Source organism: Cetorhinus maximus, chromosome 4, assembly GCF_964194155.1.
Source record: "Cetorhinus maximus chromosome 4, sCetMax3.hap1.1, whole genome shotgun sequence".
Classification (NCBI taxonomy): domain Eukaryota; kingdom Metazoa; phylum Chordata; class Chondrichthyes; order Lamniformes; family Cetorhinidae; genus Cetorhinus; species Cetorhinus maximus.
The window spans coordinates 82,369,164-82,392,551 of NC_135882.1; the positions used below are offsets into that span (position 1 = coordinate 82,369,164).

Here is a 23,388-nt window from a genome sequence, read left to right on the forward strand (position 1 = left end):
CCACCTCTCACTTTTTTGATCTCCGGTGAGTATAGGCCCAACCTACTTGAACTTTGCTCATAAGATAAACCTTTCATCCCAGGAATTAGCCTAGTGAACCTTCTCTGAACGATTTCCAATGTAAGTGTGTCTAGTTCTTTGAACGAGTAACATGCACTGCGGATAAAGTGGAGCCTGTAGATGTGTTGTACTTGGATTTTCAGAAGGCATTTGATAAGGTGTCACATCAAAGGTTATTGCAGAAAATAAAAGCTCATGGTGTAGGGGGTAACATATTAGCCAGGATAGAAGATTGGCTGGCTGGCAGAAAACAGAGAGTATGCATAAATGGGTTGTCTTCTGATTGGCAGGATGTGACGAGTGGAGTCCTGCAGGGGTCTCAACATTTTACAATTTATGTCAATGACTTAGAAGAGGGAGCGAAGGCATGGCAGCTAAATTTGCAGATCACACAAAGATAGGGAGGAAAGTATGTTGTGAAGAGGACATAAGGAGGTTGTAGATGGATACAAATAGGCTGAGTGAGTGGGCAAAAATCTGCCAGATGGAGTATAATGTAGGAAAATGTGAAGTTGTTTACTTTGGGAGGAAGAATAAAAAAGCAATGTATTACTTAAACGAAGAATGGCTGCAGAATTCTGAGGTGCAGAGAGATCTAGGTGTCCTAGTGCATGAGTCACAAAAAGTTAGTATGAAGGTACAGCTCGTAATTAAGAAGGCTAATGGAATGCTATCCTCTATTATGAGAAGAATTGAACATAAAAGTAAGGATGTTATGCTTCAGTTATACAGGGCATTGGTGAGACCACACCTTGAGTATTGTGTGCAGTTTTGATCTCCTTAAGGCTGAGGGAGATTTTTAATCAGTAAGAGAATTAGTTATTATGAGGAAAAGACAGAAAAGCGGAGTTGAGGATTATCAGACCAGACAATCTCTTGAACGGCAGAGCAGACTCGATAGGCCGAATGGCCTACTTCTGCTCCTACACCTTATGGCCTTATTTAAATTAGGATGTAAATGCATTGGCGGTTCAGAGGAGGTTTACTAGTTTGGTACCTGGAATGACCGGGTTGCTTTTTGAGGAAAGGTTAGTCAGACTGGGCTTGTTTCCACTGGACTTTTCAAGAGTGAAGGGTGACTTGATTGAAGTATATGAGACCCTGAATGGTATTGAAGAGGTGAACGTGGAAAGGATGTTCAAAACAAAAACAAAAATACCTGGAAAAACTCAGCAGGTCTGGCAGCATCTGGAAAGGATGTTTCCTCTTGTGGGTGAGTCCAGAACAAGGAGCGCTGTTTTAAAATTAGGGGTTGCCTTTTTAGGACAGACTTAAGGATAATTTTTTTTCTGAGGGTTGTGCGATTTTGGAACACTCTGCCTCAGAAAGTAGTGGAGGCAGGGTCATTGAATATTTTTAAGCCGGAGGTAAATAGATTCTTGTTAGGCATGGGAATCAAAGGCTATTGGGGGTAGATGAGAATGTGGAATTTGAAACACAAACAGATCAACCATGATCATATTGATCATGGGCAGGCTCACGGGCCCGAATGGCCTACTTCTGCTCCTATTTTGTAAGTTCGTATGATTCTTCTTAAGTACGATGACCAAAACTGTACACAGTACTCTAGGTGTGGTCTCACAAATGTCCTGTATATTTGTAGCAAGACTTCCTTGCTTTTATACTCCATCCCCATTGCGATAATGGCCACATTCCATTTGCCTTCCTAATTACTTGCTGTACCTGCATGCTATTCATGTACAAGGACACCCAGATCCCCCTGTGCTGCAGCATTCTGCAGTCTCACTCCATTTAAATAATATTCTTCCTGCCAAGGTGGACAACCTTAGTTTCTCCCACGTTGTATTCTATCTGTCAAGTATTTGCCCACTCACTTAACCTATCTGTATCACTTTGCAGACTTCTTGCATCCTCCTCACAACTTGCTTTCCTACCTACCTTCAGAATGTCAACACAGTTGGCTACAGTAGGTCCCTTCATCCAAGTCATTAATATAGATCGTCAATAGTTAAGGCTCCAATGTGGTACTCCACTGGTTACAGTTTAGCATCCAGAAAATGACTCATATATCCTGACTCTCTGTTTCCTGTTAGTTAGCCAGTCCACTCTCTGTGCTAATATTTCACCACCCAACATCATAAGCTCTTATCTTGTTACATCCCGAAAGGACTCTTAATAAATTTATCAAATATGATTTTCCTTTCACAAAACAAGAGGAGGTTCAATTTGAATGTAGCATGCCATTCGCCTTTCCTGCCCTGATGAGGTCATTGGACCTCTTTCAGCACTGTACCCATGAGCGTGAGACCATAAGCACTCCTGCTTGCTCTCAGAGGCTGGCCTCCTCCTCCTGTTCACATCGAATAATAATTTTGTTGCATTCCCTTGCAGAACGCAGCCTTGCCTCCAGAGAACTGAGTGGGTGGTAACCTTTTGCTGCTGAGACTCCATTGGTAACGTTCCTGTCTCTGTTCTGACAATTTGGAATACGAATCAATTCTGACCCCTCCCAGGATCCCTTAAATGTTGAGGCTTCAAAAATCAGTTGCGGGTCATGATTACGCTCGCCTGCTCTGATTGGCCGAGAAACCTGGAGGCCAGATGTTTAATGCCATAGCTGTGTTAATCATTTTTATTTCTGCAGTTCCTGACCAGCTGCCTGCCTCTCCCACTGTGAGCTAGTCCAAATGTTGAAATTCTGCCCTTATTTTCTGTTGGAGATCCAAAGTTAGGACCCAGCATTAGAAAGAATACCTTTCAACATTCTGATATCTCTGTGATGAAGCATTTTGTCCAAAATGCATTTTAAAGCCCTCTCTCGTCAGTCATCTTTTCAGAATTTGCCTGTTAGGTTCCAAGTATTAGAATTCCCCTTGTCTCTTTTAGGAGTCCTATTTTAAAGTTAGATAGCCTAAAATTATGCTCCTGTATAGTCTCATTGATAGAGTTAGACTTGGCCAAATATCCTTGAAATGTCTCATTTCATATTGACTGGAAAATGTCATTAAATATTGAATCTGCATCGTCTTTGGAGAGGAACTTCTTGGCCAGGATTCTTAGCTTGGCAGAATTTTCCTACCTGTCATCCCAGGTATTGGCAGCAAACACTTCCTGCCCATACCTGCTGCTCTGCAGCTATTTCGCATTCCAATGAACATTAATTGGCTGGAGACGGGACATCTGTCCCTCATGGGGGAGGAAGTCCAGCCTCCAAGAGCTGCCGGCCAATCTTTGGCCAGCAGCTCTCTAGTCCCTGCAGCACCAGAAGCTGCAGTGGACAGGACTGAGATTTTGTGCAGTTCCCTGACCCTAAGTCCCGGGATTCCAGGACCCAGGTAAGTTTTAGGGGCCTCATGGCTGTGAGGGGAGGTGAGTGGGGTGTTGGTGTAGAGGCCCGTGGGGCAGGAGGACCTGCAGGGACTGGACCTTCTGTGGGGCGCTCATGTTAAAAGGAAACTACTGTTGGAGACCCCCCCTGCCCGAAGCCTGAACCTGGTTAATTTTCAGGATTTCCCCCTGCCCTGTAACTCGTCCTGCCAGCCTGAAAATTGAGGCTGGGTGGGGATCAGCCCTTAAGTGGTCAATAGGGGGAGGCAGTGGCATAGTGGTATTGTCACTGGACTAATAATTCAGAGACCCAGTGTAATGCTTTGGGAACCTGGGTTCGAATCCCACTACAGCAGATGTTGAAATTTGAATTATATTAAACCAAAAGCCTAATGATGACCATTGTCAATTGTCGTGAAAACCCATTCGATTCACTAATGTTCTTTTATGGAAGGAAATCTGCCATTCTTACCTGGTTTGGCCTATGTGTGACTCCAGACCCACAACAATGTGGTTGACTCTTAAATGGCCTAGCAAGCCACTCCGTTCTCAAGAGCAATTAGGGATGGTAATAATTGCTGGCCTAGCCAGCGATGCCCCCATTCCATGAAGGAATGAAAAAATATTGGCCACTTAAGGGTCAAAATTGGGGCAAGGGCGGACAGGCCTCACCCATCCAAATGTAAAGTTGCAGAGAGGTCGGGACGGGTGGGAATCTGGCGGGAAGGCCATCTGCTCACCCCCCCCCCCCCCCCCCCCCCCTGGCCCGGCCCGGCCTAGCCTACAAATTCGCTGGCAAGGGAACGTGAAATTCTGCCCCTTGCTGCATTGAGAAGACCCACAGGTTGCATTGTCACGATAAAAAAAAGTTGTAATCTAGGATGAAGAAAATCCTAAAATCAATCCCTATTTTTCCTGAGCCAGCTGATCTCAGCTGGACAGTGCTAGAAAGGCATTATAATTGATTTCAATATTCTTTGTCTAGGGAGGGAAGAATTATCTAATGTTCCTCTTTTACTGAATATATAGCAGGTTTGGATGTATTTTCATGAGTATGGCTGGAGGGTGTGGAGATAAACTGTGATGCCGCTCATGATTTGTGGATTCCTTTGCTGAATGGTTAAGACCATTTGCTTGCCTGCCTTAATTGCCTCTTCTTTGTCCAAGGTTCCTGAATCTTACCACCCCTGTACTTCTGCTTCACAAGGATCACTCTGCAGCATCTCCTTCATCTCCCTATCCTTTTACTCATCCCCAAAACCCTTTCCAGATTCATTTCCTTGATAAGAATAAGTTTGTGCCTTCAATTTCCTACTGACCTAAATCCTCATCCCACAATTACGCCTTTACCTAATCTTTATTAATATTGTGACCCTCTGACTCCCCGCTCTTCATGACTACTGGCATCAACTCGCCTCTCAAAAAATCCAACTTTGATCATTCTGTCATCTTCAACTACTGTCCTGTCTCCAGTCCTCTTCCTCCCAAATCATCATTATTGTATCGTTTGTGCCCACTTCTCCCATTATTCCTCCTCCAAATCACGTCAATCTAATCTGCACCATGTTGAAAGTACCAAGACTTCATGCCATCTCTTATAACTGTGACCATGTTGCACTATTCTTCTCATTTTCATGTACCTCTTCTGGTCCACCATGCCTCTCAGTCACTTGTCTGTGGCCTGCCTTGGTGTTAGTGCTCAGCCTGGTTCAACTCTACTTGACCCAACAAAGCCTGCACATCTTCAGCAATAGCTTCTCCCACTTGGGGTGTACCCCCAGCCTCCATCTTTGGCCTGTTATTCGCTTTCCCCATGCTGATATTAAGTTTTACAGGTATGCTGAAGGCATCCAAATCTATCTCTCCTCTCTCTGTTGATTGCTGCATCATCCCAATGCTTGTCTGACTATTTAGCCAGCCTCTTATACAAAACTGTATCCTAAGTCCTAAATCCCCACCTGTCCTTTTATCTGCCAACTTGTAGTTGGCGCTCTATTCCCCAGTGCATTGATTTAAAAGTCCATGCCACCAGCTCCATCAGCTCAGCATGTACCCTCTGCCTTTTTGCATTTTGCCTCCTTTACTGAATGATTTAAGCTGCAGCTTTACCTAAATTGCAATATTATGTTTTAGAGCGAAAAAATAGATTACACAATAGGGCAGTTTTTGGAGTGTTGGATTTTAAAAATATGTTGAACAGCAGAATGAATTCTTGAGTATTGCTGATAAAAGACATTTTGTCGAACCTTTTTGTCTTGCGCTCATCAGGACAATCACAAGAATACCAGTGTCAGGGGGAAGCAACAATTTTATACTGTATGAGAAGAGAGTGCCGATTGGTTGGCCAGTGGACTCTGGTAGAGGCGTTGCCATGGAGAATACACCAGTTAATGATGACTGACAATTGACTGCCAAGCATTGTTTGTAATTTAAACCAGGCAGCTTGACTCTGTTCAAGGCATTGGCCTGAGGAATGAACCAGCAATTGGCTATCACTAATTTTGTTTAGCTGAAACAGGCACAATGTATGGATACGTCCTTTCTGTCTGCAAAGAACAGGGCCCTGTGTATTCATATATGTAACTTCCATTACACAAATGAGCCACATTGTGAGCCCGACTGATGATCTTAAATTGGTTGCCAGCGTAATTTTTAGCACTGTGAGGATTATTTAACAAATGTCCAATCACGGAATCCCATCTAATGTTGGACACTGTTTTGAGTTTTGCAAGTATGGGCTGGTTGGGTACAGTATGTACCTTGCCTGTTGCGAACAGCGGCTCAGACGTGCTGTCCTATATGATCTGCCAGTCTTTGGGACGTACAGCCTACATACCTAGCATCACACTGGCACTGAAATTCATATACCACATTACTCATTTGTGTGATAGGCAGAACATCTTTTTGGCTTGATGACAGCATCATGTTATTGGTGAATACCACTCGTGTTGCTACTGCATGGTAACAGAGTGAAACAGGTTCACCTATTGCTCAAATTTTTGAGATACCCTGCCCTTTCGGGGTAATCTGAGGTAAACTGGGCACTTTTCAGGGCCTAAAGTGACAGCCTTAGGCCTGTTCATGAGTTTGCGCGATATACAGTGTGAGATGATCGGCCTGGGTAGCCATTATCCCACAGGATGCCTTTGATGCTCCCTATTTCAGCATCAAGCTTGCATGGTGAACAAATGACTTGAGCCCTATTCATGAGGTTGTCGACAAAGCCAGTGTTATAGCACGTGAAACTGTTAAGAATCCCAACACGTGTATTGACCAGTGAAGGTAGGCTTATGGTAGACCATGATAGAGAACCCCCTGGCAGATTTCTCAACTAGTTCCATGCGCTACAAGATTGGCTTTATTGGCAACCTCGTAAATAGGGCTCACCATGTTCACCATGCAAGCTTGATGCTGAAATAGGGTGCATCAGAGACATCCGGCAGGGTAATGGCTATGCTGTACCAATCATTTCATGCTGTATACTGCGCAAGCTCATGAATGGGCCTAAGGACAATATTTCCGGCCCTGAAAAGTGCCCAGTCCACCTCAGATTACCACGGAAGGCCAAGGTATCTCAAAAATTTGAGCAACAGGTGAAGCTAGCTGTTTCACGCCGCTGCTATGTGGTAGAAACCAAAGTGGTATTCCCCATTAACAGGTTGCTGCTCTCAAGCCAAAAATATGTTCTGCCTATCTCATAAATGAGTAATACGGTGTGTGAATTTCAGTGCCAGTGTGATGCTAGGTATGTAGGCCACATGTCCCAAAGACTGGTGGATCATATCAAACAGCATGTCCCAGCCACTGTTTGCAACGGGCAACGCACAGAACATAACCAACCAGCCCGTGCTTGCAAAACTAAAACAGTGCCCAACATTAGATGTGATTCCGTGATTGGACAACATTTGCTAAATAATCCTGTGTGCTAAGAATTACACTGACGACCAATTTAAGATTGTCAGTCGGGCTCACAGTGTGGCACATTTGCATGTACTGGAAGCTACATATATTAATACACAGGGCCCTGATCTTTGCAGATAGAAAGAACGTGTACACATTGCACCTGTTACAGCTAAACAAAATAAGTGATAACCATTCGCTGACTCATTCCTCAGGGCAATGCCTTGACCAGTCAGAGTCAAGCTGCTTTGTTTAAATTTCAAACAATGCTTGGCAGTTAACTGTCAATCACCATTATTCTCCATGGCAACGCCTCTACCAAACAGTACACTTGCCAACCAATCGGCACTCTTATACGCATAAAGTTGTTGCTTCCCCTGACATTGGTATTCTTGTGATTGTCCTGATGAGTGCAAGACAAAAAGCTTTGACAAAATATCTTCTTTCAGCAATGCTCAAGTTCTGTACTACCAAACGACTAGAATGAATTCTGATGGTGTAAAGTGTATTTCCTTGGTGGTGCTAGAGCCCTGATCTTGCAGAAAATACTGATTTCTTTCATTATGCATTGTGAAGTTTATTCAGCATTCGGAGCTAAAATTTACTCTACAATGACTTTTATATGCATGCACATATTAAAATGAAAAGAATTGTTCACGAGCCACTATTAACTCTTGATGTTTTTCCCCCATCAGAAGCTAATATACGTGTGTATTAATCTGAAATATAATCTTCAAACACAAAACTGTTGAAAACTGCAGAATATGCTTGTGAGCACAGGAAATTGCAGCCCTTTACTTGATTTATCCATCGTGGTTTTATTTGCTTCAAACTTGTACTGTTGAAAGATATGGCCTTTTGTCTGACTTGTGTTGCTTAAGTGGACTGGTTGCAGTTATAAGCAGTCTCAGATTTTAAGAGTTATTTTGATTCTGAAACATTAGTATAGTTTACAAAAACAAAAATTGCTGGAAAAACTCAGCAGGTCTGACAGCATCTGTGGAGAGAAAGACAGAGTTAACGTTTTGAGCCCGTATGACTCTTAGTTTATTTGGGCAGTTGTTGAATTATGTCATATACTTTATCCAGGGCCTTGAAGATCTTCAGTCTCAACATTTAAGACCCTTGTATTTGTCTCTTAGCTCAGGTTAAACTGTCATGTTACTAGCCTGCCTGATCCCTCCATTTAGGAATTTCGCTAGGCTTGCTGCTGCAAAGGTAGTGTGTGTGCAGGTAGTTAATACTTCTGATGAGGGTACACAAGTTGTCTTTGTCTGTTTGCCTGGTGCTGAGTTAATAATCAAATGAAATTGAAAGCTACTTAACTTAGACAAGCTAGCTTCCTAATCTGCATAACCTGCTTTATGAATAAAACAATCTCTGAAATGAAGGAACAGTTTTCTGAGTTCAGTACAGCAACACTTCCCTAGTACTGTGTTCATTTTAAAGATACGTTGATCAGTATTAAATGGGTTTTAAATGCAGGAATGCAGAACAACTTCCATCGTTCCAAGTTAACGCCCCTGCATCAGAGCTGCGAATATTCACCTGCTGGACATAGCTCCTGAAACCATCCAACAAAATGTTGTTATTACTTCAGGGCAAGTTTTCCAGGTGTTTTTTTTTCTTCTGACCCTGAAAATCAGTGATCATTGGAGGCTCTGCACCATTGACATGGACAGGGTTCAAAACCCTGTCTGTCCTTGCAAAACAGAAATGTGGTATCTAATATGGATTGATCAGAACTGTACATAGTAACCCCAAGTTCAGCCTGAATTGGGCACTGTGCAGTTGCAGCCTATTTAGGATTGGAACTCAACTGGTTTGGTAATGCAAACCTAGAATCCTATTTGTGAATTAAAGATTACAACAAATGTGTTGGCTGCTAAGGCCGGAAGTAATTTATGTATATATCAAACAAGAAGCAGTAAGGTGATTCTGATGTCTGGACTCCAGGGAAATCCAATTAAAATTTAAAATAGTTATGTCATATCTTATCCCACCTTCTGTGTTTCAAAGGTTTTATCACTTTTAGGGAGTTTCTGATTTTAGCCAGTTGATGTCTGCAAAGGAGAAATACCTGGAGGATTTACCCCCAATGCATTAGTTTAGGTTAGGGAAGCTCTGAATGAAGGGATCAGAGTAAATCTTGTACTTAGATCTAAAGAATCATCTTAGCAAAAATGAATGGTTCAGTAATTGGAGAATTGGAGTTCCTTATAAGGCTCCATATTTCTATACCTTAGTCTGCCTATTCTTCAACAACAGCATTATTGCAGAGTCTGAGGTGTTCTGACTTTGGTTATGGTTTTCAACAGACCTCCTAGTCTACAATCAGTGCTAGGAAGGCACTTAGCTCATGAATTCTGCCCTTTTCGCCTCCTTGCTCTTGCTAGGTTTCGTGAGGCCAGGGAAACCAGGCTGACTGTGGTTAAAAATACAGTCACTTTTAAAATGAAAACTTGTAGCCTCATTAGAATATTTAAGTGACTAACTCTCTTTCTGAGCGTGGATTATCCCCCTCCCCTTCTGCTTCCGTTAAAATTGAAAGCGGGCAGGTTCGAGGTGCGTGTTGGGCCCCTGTTTCAGATGGTTAGCTTTTTAGCCTTCTACTTGAACTGGTTTTGGTGATTAAAATTATCCCCTTAATCTTCATTTGGCTTGGTAAAACTTGAAGTGCAAGTCAATATTGACTTTGGCTGGCATATTTGCAAAAATGATCCATTACTCAGTATTTAGCCTCGTCACCTTCAACATACAATAATCAGTAAAATAAATTTAATATTTTGGCTGTTCCACAGCTAGGAAGGAAAATTGCAAAGAATTTAGTCCAGAATGGATTAAGCAGAACTTAAGCACAGTACATGCCAAAACTTGTACAAAACCCATATACTAATGGTAAAGAAAGATTAGTTTCAGTATGGCATTAGAATTCTTTTGTTCATCTAAATGGATAAATAGCAATTTACATAACAACTGTTCCTTAATCCTTGAATAATTGTCCTAGAATTTCCTGAAAAAAAGTAACCAAGAATGATATGCACGTAAACCAAAACACACAAACTGGCGTAATATAAGTGGAAATTTCTTTGGGCAAAGCTTACGCTAATTTCTTCTTGTCTGTTTAAGCATGAAAACCATCATTTATGATATTAAGCACAGCATTTTTAAGAAATGCAACCGTGGTAATTTTTCATTTTGCTAATATGAATTATTCTGTTGCCATAAAACTGTATTAGAAGCAACATAACTCATATTTTAAATTTTCATGAGGAGAAGTCAAAACAAATTGCTTAAAAATTGGCAAAGTACCAGAAATGTGACTGTGTCCTGGTGCACTAACGGAAATGCATGTGAACTACGTTATTGCATAGTAGGTGGGAGGAGGCAAGCTGTTAATAAACAAGAAACGGTTAATTGATTCAACGTTAAAGATTGATGAAATTTGTGTTTAGTATAAAAATAGGCATACTTTTCTTAACATCTGACCTTCCTCAATCTTTAATGTTGTAAATTGGCATTAAGCCATAGTTAACTTGTTTTGGTACAAGCTTTCAGGAAATTCAGGGCAGTTGAAACTTGACTTTGTATTTTCCTTCACATTAACGCCTGTACTTTCCATTATGGAAAGCTTTCATATACAAAGTTTGAAATAGTAAGACACATTTATTGTAATATTATGATTATATGAACATATTAAACATAAGATGCTTTGGAAAGCACAAAATGCATGATCATGTTGCACTGTTGTTGTTAAAAGCTTAATGTGCACAATGAAATTAGTGTGTGTAGTTACAGTTTACCAACTTCTGGTACTTTTTTTCCCCTTCCAGGAAATAGTCTTGTTACTTTGACCTTCCATTTGTTTAAATACCATGGACTTATTGAGCATTTCCATCTGGATTTGATAAAATTGCGTCGATTTTTAGGTAAGTAACTTTATGTATTTACCAGATGCCCTTTTCCATATTGGTCTCAATTTTGTCATCAGCGACAAAGCAACAGCATTCTCTCTTGACCCTAAGAAAGTTGCCCACAAAGATCTAGCAATTTCTGTGGCATGGATTTTTCGCTTTCCCAACATTAATTTGAACCTGGTGCCAAGTGAAAGGGATCATCAGGTGCCCAGCAACTGTGACACCATCAAGCAGGATAAGCAGCCAATCACATTGAAGTATTCTCATAGACAGTAAACCAGGAAGTTAATAGCACTAATCCTCTTTCACTTTTTAATATCATTTTATAGATAACAAAATAAAAATTGTGACATATACATGGGATGAAGGTAGAAGCTCAACTATCAGGAGCATTTAAAAACGATTTTAAAAATGTGGATTTTTTTATCATAAAGGAGAGATTAGTTTTTCAGGGCCATTGAAGCTGTGCAGAAATAATTAAGAACCTAGTACATTATTTAAAAACTTCATTCAGCAAGGTGTAACTTTTTCAAGTGTTTTTTTTCTTTATAGCGAGACTAATAGTGTAAAAGGACTACTTCTCATAAGTTCTGCAGATTTCTAATTGATTGCAGATTGGGGAAACTTCAACAATGCATCCTATGGGGAAACATAGAATCACTGACATCAACTCTTGGATTTCTTTGTTTAACTGTGCATGTGCAGACTCCAGAAGTTGTTGTATGTCTGAGTAGTAATGACAGCAAATGTTAACAGTTTTGCCATTGCTACCACCAAAATGAAGGCTAATGCCCTACCTGGTACAGGTGTTATGATTAGTAACAGTGTAATGCATTAATGAAGTCTGAGGAGTTGATGATTAATATTTCTACTTTCTAGTGAGACTGTAAACAAGTTAGTTACATTCTTATTGGAGAGGTAGAATATGGAGGCAGGGTGGAATGTAGAGGTAGGGGGGTATATTTTAGCATCAAGTTGCAAGTCCAAAAAGTGTTACTGAAATAGTAGAGGTAGAAGTTTGGGATCAAAGGTTTTGAAATCAATATACATGAACTGGACATCAGCTGGAAAGGGATGTTAGGCAAGTAGCACTTTGTTTGGGATAAATGGGATGGCTAAGTTCTGGATGAGTTGGAGGTTATGGAGCTTGGTGGACCAGAATGGAGAGCGTAAGGCATGTCATGGAATTTATTTTATGCAAAACTTCATTGTGAGCTTTAGCATTAGCTTTACCAACTTGAAAACTAATGAATTACCATACTTCAAATTAAATTTGCAAAGATAAATGTAAAGAATTAACTCTTGGCTATCTTTAACATTCCCAAATACTTTTGATCAAAATTGTAAGTGATGAAATAACTTGTTTTGTTTTCTGTGCAGTAATGGTCCAGGAGGACTACCACCGTAACAACCCTTACCACAATGCGGTACATGCTGCTGATGTAACTCAGGCCATGCACTGTTACCTAAAGGAAGCTAAGGTAAAAATTTTTTTAAAAGCTTCAAAGAATTTATGGGCAGAATCTCCTGGTTGGCGTGCAGGGGCGGGCTGCTGAAATATTAAGGGCCTATTAAAGCCATTAAGGGATTAATTAAAGTACGTAAGAATGCTGCCCGTCCAACCTTAAGGTTGGCAGACAGGCGAAAAGCCTGAGCAGCCTTCGCGTTTTTCAGGAAACCTCATCCACGGGCGGGATGAGGTTTCCTGAAGCTTTTATAAAATAAATTAATTTACCCACCTTAACAAACATGTCCCAACTCATGTGACACAGCTCCATGCCTCAGGGAGATTGCTGCGCTCTTTTGCGCGCATGCGGGTGGGCCTTAATTGGCCCACCTGTGTAAAATGGCGGCACGCAGCTGATCACAGGCAGCTATTGGCTCTGTGCCTGCCCCCACCCAGCCTGCCACCTTAGGAAAATTCCAGACCGATATGTTTTATTTAGATTTTCCCCAGTTCAGTTCAAACATTAAAAATATGATTTATTAGCACATTTTCTGAAAAACGTTTTTCCCGGGGTGACCAGCTTTCAGGAGTGGGGCTTTGGGGGGGGGAAATAAAGGACACTTTAGGATGGTGACCATTCAGGTGGGGTTGCCATCCATACTGTGGAAGCTGAGGAGGGGGTTGAGAGGGGGGTTGCTGTCCAATCTGTCTGTACTGTCCATAACGTTAGGGGTGGGGGGCTGCGGGGTTGCTGTCGATACAGTGGGAGAGGGATGGTGATCACTGCCCAGACTATGAGAGGGTGAAGGTCAGCAACGGCATGTTTCTTTGACCGGTGAGATTGAACAATCCTTACTGAGACACGCAGAGATTAAATCAGGAGTTGAGGTACCAACCTGGTGAAGCTACCAACACAGGACTGCATGCATTTAAACAGTGGAAGCATCATGCTGTAGACAGAGCTAATGATGCCACAACCTGTGTATCAAATCTAAGTTCTGCAGCCCTGGCACATCTTATCATGAATGGTGGTGTACAATTAAGCAACTCATGGGAGGAGAAGGCTCCATGAACATTGCAATCCTGAGTGATGATGGAAGCAAGTTTGAGAGTGCAAAATGAAAACTGAAGTGTTTGAAACCATCTTCAGCCAGAAGTGCTAAGTGTGTGATCCATCTCAGCCTCCTCCTGAGCTCTCCACAATCAGGGGCCAGTCGTCAGCCAATTTCATTCACTGCATGTGATATCAAATAATGGCTGAGTATACCAAATATAGCAAAGGTAATGACCCCAACACCATTCCAGTGGCATAAGATGTAGGAGCAGAAGTAGGTTATTTGGCTCATCAAGTCTGCACTGCCATTCATTGAGATCATGGCTGATCTGATAATCCTCGACTCTACTTTCGTGCCTTTTCCCCATAACCCTTGATTCCCTTACTGATTAAAAATCTGTCTATCTCTACCTTGAATATATTTAACGACCCAGCTTCTACAGCCCTCTGAGGTAAAGAATTCCACAGATTAACCATCCTCAGTGAAGAAATTCCTCCTCATCTGTTTTAAATGGATGCCCCCTTACTCTGAGATTATTCCCTCTGGTCCTAGACTCTCCCACAAGGGGAAATAACCTCTCAGCATCTACCCAGCCAAGCCCCCTAAGAATCTTATATGTTTCAGTAAGGTCACCTCTCATTCTTCTAAACTCCAATGAGTACAGGCCCAACCTACTCAACCTCTCCTCATAAGAAAATCCCATCATATCTGGAGTCAACCTAGTGAACCCTTCTCTGGACTGCCTCCAATGCCAGTATATCCTTCCTTAGATAAGAGGACCAAAACTGTTCACCGTACTCTGGTGTGGTCTAACTAGTGCCTTGCATAGTTTTAGCAAGCCTTCCCTATTTTTATACTCCATTCCCTTTGAAATAAAGGTCAACATTCCATTTGCCTTCCCTATTACCTGTTGAACTTGTATGTTAGCTTTTTTGACTTCATGCACAAGGGCTCCCAAATCCCTCTGTGCTGCAGCCTTCTGCAGTCTTTCTCTATTTAAATAAAATTCAGCTCCTCTATTCTTCCCGCCAAAGTGCATAACCTCACGTTTTCCCACATTATATTCCATCTGCCAAGTTTTTGCCCACTCACTTAACCTGCCTATATTCTTCTGTAGACTCCTTGTGTCATCCTCACCATTTGCCTTCCCAACTATTTTTGTATCATCCGCAAATTTGAGATAGTACATTCACTTCTCTCATCCAAGTCATTAATATATATTGTAAATAATTGTGGCCCCATCACTGATCCCTGTGGCACTCCACTAGTTACAGATTGCCATCCTGAAAATGCCCCCCCCCTTTCCCAACTCTGTCTTCTATTAGTTGGCCAATCCTCTATCCATGCTAATACATACTACCCCCAACACCATGGGCTCTTATCTTATTAAGTAGCCTTACATGCGGTACCTTATCAAACGCCTTTTGGAAATCCAAATGTATTAAGTCTACTGGTTCCCCTTTATCCACCCTGCTTGTTACTTTCTCAAAGAATTCTAATAAATTTGTCAGGAATGATTTCCCTTTCATGAAATCATGCGGACTTTGCCTGATTAGATTATGTAATTCTAAATGCTCTGCTATAAAATTCTTTATAATAGACTCTAACATTTTCCCAGTGACAGATGTTAAGCTAACTGGCCTGTTTTTTGACTCCATTTTTGAATAAGGGTGTTACATTGGCAGTTTTCCAGTCCCCTAGGACTTTTCCAGAACCTAAGGATTCTTGGAAGATTACTACCAGTGCATCCGCTATTTGTGGAGCTACTTCCTTTAATATCTTAGGACGTAACCCATCAGGTCCAGGGGACTTATCGGCCTTTAGCCCCATTAGTTTCCCTAGTATTTTTTCTCTAGTGATAGTTATTGTATTTATTTCCTCCGTTTCTTTTGCCCCTTGATTAATTAGTATTGGAATGCTATTAGTGTCTTCTACCATGAAGACTGAAGCAAAGTATTTATTCAACTACTCTGTCATTTCCTGGTTCCCCATTATTATTTCCGCAGCCTCATTCTGTAAGGGGCCTATGTTCACTTTGGTCCCCCTCTTCCTTTTTATATATTAAAGAAACACTTACTGTCTGTTTTTATATTACTTGCTAGTTTACCCTCAAAACTTATTTCCTCCCACTTTATTTTTTTTTGGTCATCTTTTGGTTTTTAAAACTTTTCCAATCTGGCTTAGCATTCATTTTTGCCACATTGTATGTCTTTTCTTTTAATTTGATACTACCCTTAACTTCCTTGGTTAACCATGGTTGGTTTATCCCCTTCCTTGAATCCTTCCTCCACACTAGGATATACCTTTATTGTGAGTCATGAATTATTTTTTTAAACGTCTGCCATTGTTCATCAACCGTTTTTTCTGCTAAAATCCTATCCCAGTCCACGCCAGCCAACTCTGCCCTCATTCCTTTGTAATTACCCTTATTTAAATTTAGCACAGTTGTTTCCGACCCAAGTTTCTTACTCTCAAACTGAATGCTAAATTCTACCATATTATGGTCACTGTTTCCTAAGATATCTTTTACCCTGAGATCATTTGTTAAACCTGCCTCATTACACATTATCAGATCCAAAATAGCCTGATCCCTGGTTGGATCCACAACATATTGTTCTAGGAAACTGTCCCTATGAATTCTTGCTCGTGGCTACCTCTGCCAATTTGATTTTGAGGTGAAAAACTATGCTCCCAAATTAGCTGCGCCTATAGCTGATTTGTCCTACCATGGATACAATACTAACATCTACCAGATAAAGTGGAAAATTGCCCAGGTATGCCATGAACATAAAAAGCAGAGAAAAATCCAAGCTGGCTAATTATTGTCCCATCATTCTACTTTGAACAAAGTGTAGGAAGGTGCTGTCAGGGGCCCTTAGTCATCAAAAGCCTGCTCACTGATGATCAGTTTGGGCTCTGCCAGGACCACAAACACATACAAAAAAGCTGGATTCCAGAGGTGAGATGAGAGTGAGTTCCCTTGACATCAAAGCAGCATTTGATAAGTGTGTCCATCAAGGAGCCCAAGTAAAATTGGTCAGTTTGGGAATTGGGGAGTGGGGTAGAGGATGGAAAATGTTTCCCTGGCTGGAGTCATGCTAGTACAAAAGAAGATGGTTTGGTTTTTGGATACCAAACATGTCAGCCCATTGCTGCAGTAGTTTCTTAGGGCAGGTCCTATGTCCAGCTATCCTCAGCTGCTTTTTCAATGACCTCTCCTCCAGAATTAGAATATATATTTCAATGTAAAATTATGTACAGAAAGCATGATAAAGAGAGGGAGAGAAATATAGGGTTAAGAGATAAGAATTGAAAAGAAAAAGTTAAAAAATTAAATTGAGGAAATGAGATTCCATACTTATAAAATTAAATTTTCAGGGCCAGCAAGGGTGTTTGGCAATAATTAGGTTTTATCTGGCCATTAAAATTTCACTTACACCTGAATGTACCAACCCTAACTTTTTGTGAAGTATCTAGTGGGTAAGTATAGCAGCTTGTACCTTGTGGCATGGTATGGTGTAGCAAAACTTGTGGAGGTGTAAGGAAAATTTGGCTGAAAAGCCCTGATTCTATACTTAACTGCGCATGTGTGGATGCTAAAAGTTGCTGTCGAATTTACTGTATAATAATGCTGAGCGCTGATGTTCTCACCATTCACAAGTTCCAGCCTGTTGTTATGATGGAAAGCAACAGTTGCTTATGCTTCCATATTTATCAAATAACACAATTCAACATGTTCATTTTAGTTTTGTTTTAGTTATTTTTATCTAAATGTATGATAGTCACCTTTTTCCTCGAAGCTTGCCAAGTCCGTTTCCCCATGGGATGTTCTGTTGGGTTTGCTGGCAGCTGCCACACATGACATGGATCACCCTGGTGTTAACCAGCCTTTCCTAATCAAAACCAATCACTACCTAGCAAGTTTATACAAGGTAAGTGTTGATCAAATTTGAAATTCATAAGGAATTCATTGTTTTACTATTAAAAGAAAGGAATGTTTACAAATGGAATGAATTCTGCTGAATTACGAAACATAACCACAAATACATTTTATAAATATGGAATTAAGTTCCTTGATATTGTAAGACCTGGAGCTGCTTTTAATTGTTTGATTTTTAAATGCAGTCAGACATTAATTTATAGAGATGTTTGCACATTTCTATAAAATGTACATTTTTTGGAAGTTAAATTTATTTTGCCAACTGTTGCATAACAATAAGGGGAAAAAATATGAACCCGAGCAGTGCCTTATTACATGTCAAATGTCTTAAAGCACTTTGCATAAAATAAATCATCTTAAAGTGCAATGACTGCTTACATGTCAGCACATGTGAGAACCATTATGTGCATAGCATGATTTCAAACAGCAATAAGTTGAATGACCTGTCATTCAGTTTTTGACACTGTTGGTTCCTGATTCTAATTATTACAACAAGATGACTCCATAAGGGTAGGATAGGTTTTATACATTTGCAACCAAGATGCTGATTTAATGGAAAAACCTGTGGCTTTTGCAACATCGTTCTTGACATATGCGCCCTTGTGTGTGAAATATGTACAGAGAAAATCAATCTGAAAATGTTACTTCTAGATTTAAATTGTGTGTTTTCTTGGGATTTGTTACTGTTCTTTATTGTTTTGAACTTGTGGATAGCGGAGAAAGGAACAGGGATTTTGTATAGGATTCCTGTGGGGCAAATAAAATTGCAGCCAAGTTACAGAACACCCACTCCTTGTGAACGCTGATTGGAATGTCCAGTTAGGAAAAACAAACTTGCCTGATGGTCTTAACCTTACCATCTTGCCATTTGTTATGCATTTCAGCTTGAAAATGTCAAAATGCTTCACTACTCCTGTAGTCATACACAGCCCCTGCTGAAATAAAAATGTTAACTTTTCATGCACAGCTAGCAGCTTTTTACAGGTTACTGACATTGAATTTTTAAGCCCAACCCTTCTAGAGCACCCTATGCTGCCCTGGGAGTGCCACAAAATCTTTAATTAGGTGACCTTACATTATCATTCAGCCATCTCATTTGTACACAGCTGCATGGCATATGTTAGGAGCAGTGCCTCTGGTGGTGAAATGCCAGAACTGCTTTATCTGTTCATTTACGTCACTGCTGTAAAATACACTTCTTGTTTTACAACAGAGATTTGTCAACATACTCAAATAAATTAATGCTAGATTATCAATTTAACAGTCATACGGAGGATTGAGTGACACAATAGGTTAAGCAAACCTTTCACCTCTGGCTCAAATCCAGCTCAGATTATTAGAATCAAAACCTTCACTACAAAAAGGTCTCAATCCATTGCTTGATAGGCACAAAACTGCTCCTAACTATTAGTTGTGATTAAATTATCAATGTCACTCACAAGATGAGAATTGTTGTTACAGGGTAGAAGAAGCTTTACTCTGAATCTAAGTGGGCTATACCCGATTTGGAAGTGCTGAATGCTAGCATTAGTTGTCTAACATGGAAAAAGTTTCAGTCTCCAGGATTAACATCTTCACCTTGATGAGCACAAAAAAGTAAATTCGTAAACATAACCAATCATTCTCGAGAGAAAATATTCAAATTAAATTAGATTTTTTTTTTACCCATTTTCTTGCCTTACCAGTCACCTTACCTGTAGATATCAAATTTTGGTGGTGCATGGTATCGCAGCTGACTACTGTCCCTTTGCCACATCACCATTCTTAATATGTGAGCCTAAGCTGTGATTATGCCTAAACTGTGATTATGCCTAGGCTGTTCAACTACAGAGAATCACGTGTTAGTAATGGGTAATGATCACTTCTCCTCCCTAACCCAGGGAGGAGTTAATTTGGATCAGAAATCATACCTGCAACACACATTACTTCATGTGATTCAGCTATTTAGTATTCTGCTGACAGTAGGGGGGACGGTTGTAGTCTTGGTGTGGGCAGTTAATCTTTGAGGGTCGGGGATGGGGGGGGAAGTGAAGGAGGAGGGGGAATGAAAGAGGAGATGAGGGAAGGCAGGAAGTAATATGCAACCATATTATTGATTTGACTCTTGAATTAAATTTGTGATTTTGCATCAGTGCACAGAGTTTTGGCCAATATAAGCCGTGTGTATGTATGTTCATACTTTATTCTCTGGCAGTAACACATTCCTTAAATTTAGCCATAGCATCTAAAATAGCTATGTGCAAACAGGATGCATATAGAGTTGTTTTTAACAATTTCCAGTTTCCTAGCCCTAAACTGTCGTCTTTTCACCATGGGCATTCTCTACACCTCCATTCCCCCACCAGGTTGGTCTGGGAGCTTGCCACTTCTTTGAATAGAGGCCCAACCAGTCTCCATCCACCACCACCCTCCTCCACATGACTGAACTTGTTCTCGCATCCTTTAACACTACTCACTTCTTCCAAATAAAAGTGTTGCTATGGGTACATGCATGGACCCTAGTTATGCCTGCCTTTCTGTGTGATATGTGGAAAATTACTTGTTCCAGTCCCATAAGATAAAAGCAAAAAATTGCAGATGCTGGAAATCCAAAACAAAAATACCTGGAAAAACTCAGCAGGTTTGGCAGCATCTGTGGATAGGAGCACAGTTAACGTTTCGAGTCTGAATGACCCTTCAACAGAACTAAGTAAAAATGGAAGAGAGGTGAAATATAAGCTGGTTTGGAGGGTGGGGAAGAAGAGCTGGATAGAGGGCCAGTGATAGTTGGAGATAACCAAAAGATGTCACAGACAAAAGGACAAAGAGGTGTTGAAGGTGGTGATATTATCTAAAGGAATGTGCTAATTAAGGGTGGAAAGCAGGACGAGCAAGGTACTGATAGCCCTAGTGGGGGTGGGGTGGGGGGAAGGGATCGAAATAGGCTAAAAGGTAGAGATAAAACAATGGATGGAAATACACTTAAAAATAATGGAAGTAGGTGAGAAAAGAAAAATCTATATAAATTATTGGAAAAAACAAAAAGGAGGGGGAAAATCGGAAAGTGGGTGGGGATGGAGGAGAGAGTTCATGATCTGAAATTGTTGAACTCAATATTCAGTCCGGAAGGCTGTAAAGTGCCTAGTCGGAAGATGAGGTGCTGTTCCTTCTGTTTGCGTTGAGCTTCACTGGAACAATGCAGCAAGCCAAGGACGGACATGTGGGACTTGCTGTACTCCGTTCTCTCAGGTCCAACCCTGACATTGTCATCAAACCCGTTGACAAGGGTGGTGCTGTTGTTGTCTGGCGTACTGACCTTTACCTCGCAGAGGCTGAGCATCAACTCGCAGACACTTCCTCCTACCTCTCCCTGGACCATGACCTCACCACTGAACATCAAGCCATAGTTTCCAGGACTGTTACTGACCTCATCTCCTCTGGAGATTTTCCTTCCACAGCTTCCAACCTGATAGTCTCCCAACCTCGGACGGCCCACTTCTACCTCCTACCCAAAATCCACAAACAGGACTGTCCCGGCAGACTGATCGTGTCAGCCTGTTCCTGCCCCACGGAACTCATTTCTTGCTATCTTGACTCCATTCTCTCTCCTCTTGTCCAGTCCCTTCCCACCTACATCCGTGATTCCTCTGACACCCTACATCATATCAACAATTTCCAGTTCCCTGGCCCCAACCGCCTCCTCTTCACCATGGATGTCCAACCCCTCTACACCTCCATCCCCCACCGGGATGGTCTGATGGCTCTCCGCTTTTTCCTCGAACAGAGGCCCGAACAATCCCCATCCACCACTACTCTCCTCCGTCTGGCTGAACTTGTTCTCACACTGAACAATTTCTCCTTAAACTCCCTCTCACTTCCTCCAAATAAAAGGTGTGGCTATGGGTATCCGCATGGGCCCCAGCTATGCCTGTCTCTTTATGGGGTATGTGGAATATTCCTTGTTCCAGTCCTACTCCGGTCCCCTCCCACAACTCTTTCTCCGGTACATCGATGATTACTTCAGTGCTGCTTCATGCTCTCGACTGGCCCTAGAAAAATTTATTAATTTTGCTTCCAATTTCCACCCCTCCATTATTTTCACATGGTCCATCTCTGACACTTCCGTTCCCTTCCTTGACCTCTCTATCTCAATTTCTGGTGATAGACTGTCCACCAATATCCATTACAAGCCTACCGACTCCCACAGCTACCTCGACTACAGCTCCTCACACCCCGCTTCCTGTAAGGACTCCATCCCATTCTCTCAATTCCTTCGCCTCCATCACATCTGTTCTGATGATGCCACTTTCAAAAACAGTTCCTCTGACATGTCTTCCTTCTTCCTTAACCGAGGTTTTCCACCCACAGTGGACAGGGCCCTCAATCGTGTCCGGCCCATCTCCCGCGCATCCGCCCTCACACCTTCTTCTCCCTCCCAGAAACATGATAGGGTCCCCCTTGTCCTCACTTATCACCCCACCAGCCTCCGCATTCAAAGGATCATCCTCCGCCATTTCCGCCAACTCCAGCATGATGCCACCACTAAACACATCTTCCCTTCACCCCCCACCGGCGGCATTCCGCAGGGATCGTTCCCTCCGGGACACCCTGGTCCACTCCTCCATCACCCTCTACACCTCAACCCCCTCCCACGGCATCTTCCCTTGCAACCGCAGAAGGTGCAACACCTGCCCCTTTACTTCCCCTCTCCTCACCGTCCAAGGGCCCAAACACTCCTTTCAAGTGAAGCAGCATTTCACTTGCACTTCCCTCAACTTAGTCTACTGCATTCGTTGCTCCCAATGTGGTTTCCTCTACATTGGAGAGACCAAACGCAGACTGGGTGACCGCTTTGCAGAACACCTTCGGTCTGTCCGCAAGTATCACCCAGACCTCCCTGTCGCTTGCCATTTCAACACTCCACCCTGCTCTCATGCCCACATGTCCGTCCTTGGCTTGCTGCATTGTTCCAGTGAAGCTCAATGCAAACTGGGGGAACAGCACCTCATCTTCCGACTAGGCACTTTACAGCCTTCCGGACTGAATATTGAGTTCAACAATTTCAGATCATGAACTCTGTCCTCCATCCCCACCCCCTTTCCGATTTTCCCCCATCTTTTTGTTTTTTCCAATAATTTATATAGATTTTTCTTTTCCCAACTACTTCCATTATTTTTAAGTGTATTTCCATCCATTGTTTTATCTCTACCTTTTAGCCTATTTCGATCCCTTCCCCCCACCCCCACTAGGGCTATCAGTACCTTGCTCGTCTTGCTTTCTACCCTTAATTAGCACATTCCTTTAGATAATATCACCACCTTCAACACCTCTTTGTCCCTTTGTCTGTGACATCTTTTGGTTATCTCCACCTATCACTGGCCCTCTATCCAGCTCTACTTGTCCCACCCCCCCTCCAACCCTCTTAAACCAGTTTATATTTCACCTCTCTTCTATTTTTACTTAGTTCTGTTGAAGGGTCATGCGGACTCGAAACGTTAACTGTGCTCCTATCCACAGATGCTGCCAGATCTGCTGAGTTTTTCCAGGTATTCTTGTTCCAGTCCCACTTGGGCCCTCTTCCCTCTTCCCTCATCTCTTTCTGGTATATTGATGACTGTATAAGTGCCCTTTTCTGCTCTCGGCCTGACTGCGTCCAATTTCTATCCTTCTCTTGCCTTTATTTGGCCCATCTCTAACTCTTCCCTTCCTTTCATTGATTTCTCTGCCTCCATTTCTGGGGATAGGCAGTCAACCAATATTCACCATAAGCCCACCGATTCCCACAGCTACCTTGTATACACA

General features: G+C 41.9%; 1 protein-coding gene across 5 annotated transcripts in view; it reads left to right on the top strand.

Annotated features, from left to right (window-relative positions):
* The window catches only part of pde7a (phosphodiesterase 7A), a 137,246-nt gene that overhangs the window by 86,420 nt on the left and 27,438 nt on the right, over positions 1-23,388 (top strand). For all 5 annotated transcript variants that reach the window (XM_078540409.1, XM_078540410.1, XM_078540411.1 and 2 more), the window contains 3 exons: positions 11,082-11,177; positions 12,546-12,646; positions 17,468-17,599. In XM_078540409.1, coding sequence (XP_078396535.1) covers positions 11,082-11,177; positions 12,546-12,646; positions 17,468-17,599 — 329 coding nt within the window. The remainder of the gene's footprint in view (positions 1-11,081; positions 11,178-12,545; positions 12,647-17,467; positions 17,600-23,388) is intronic.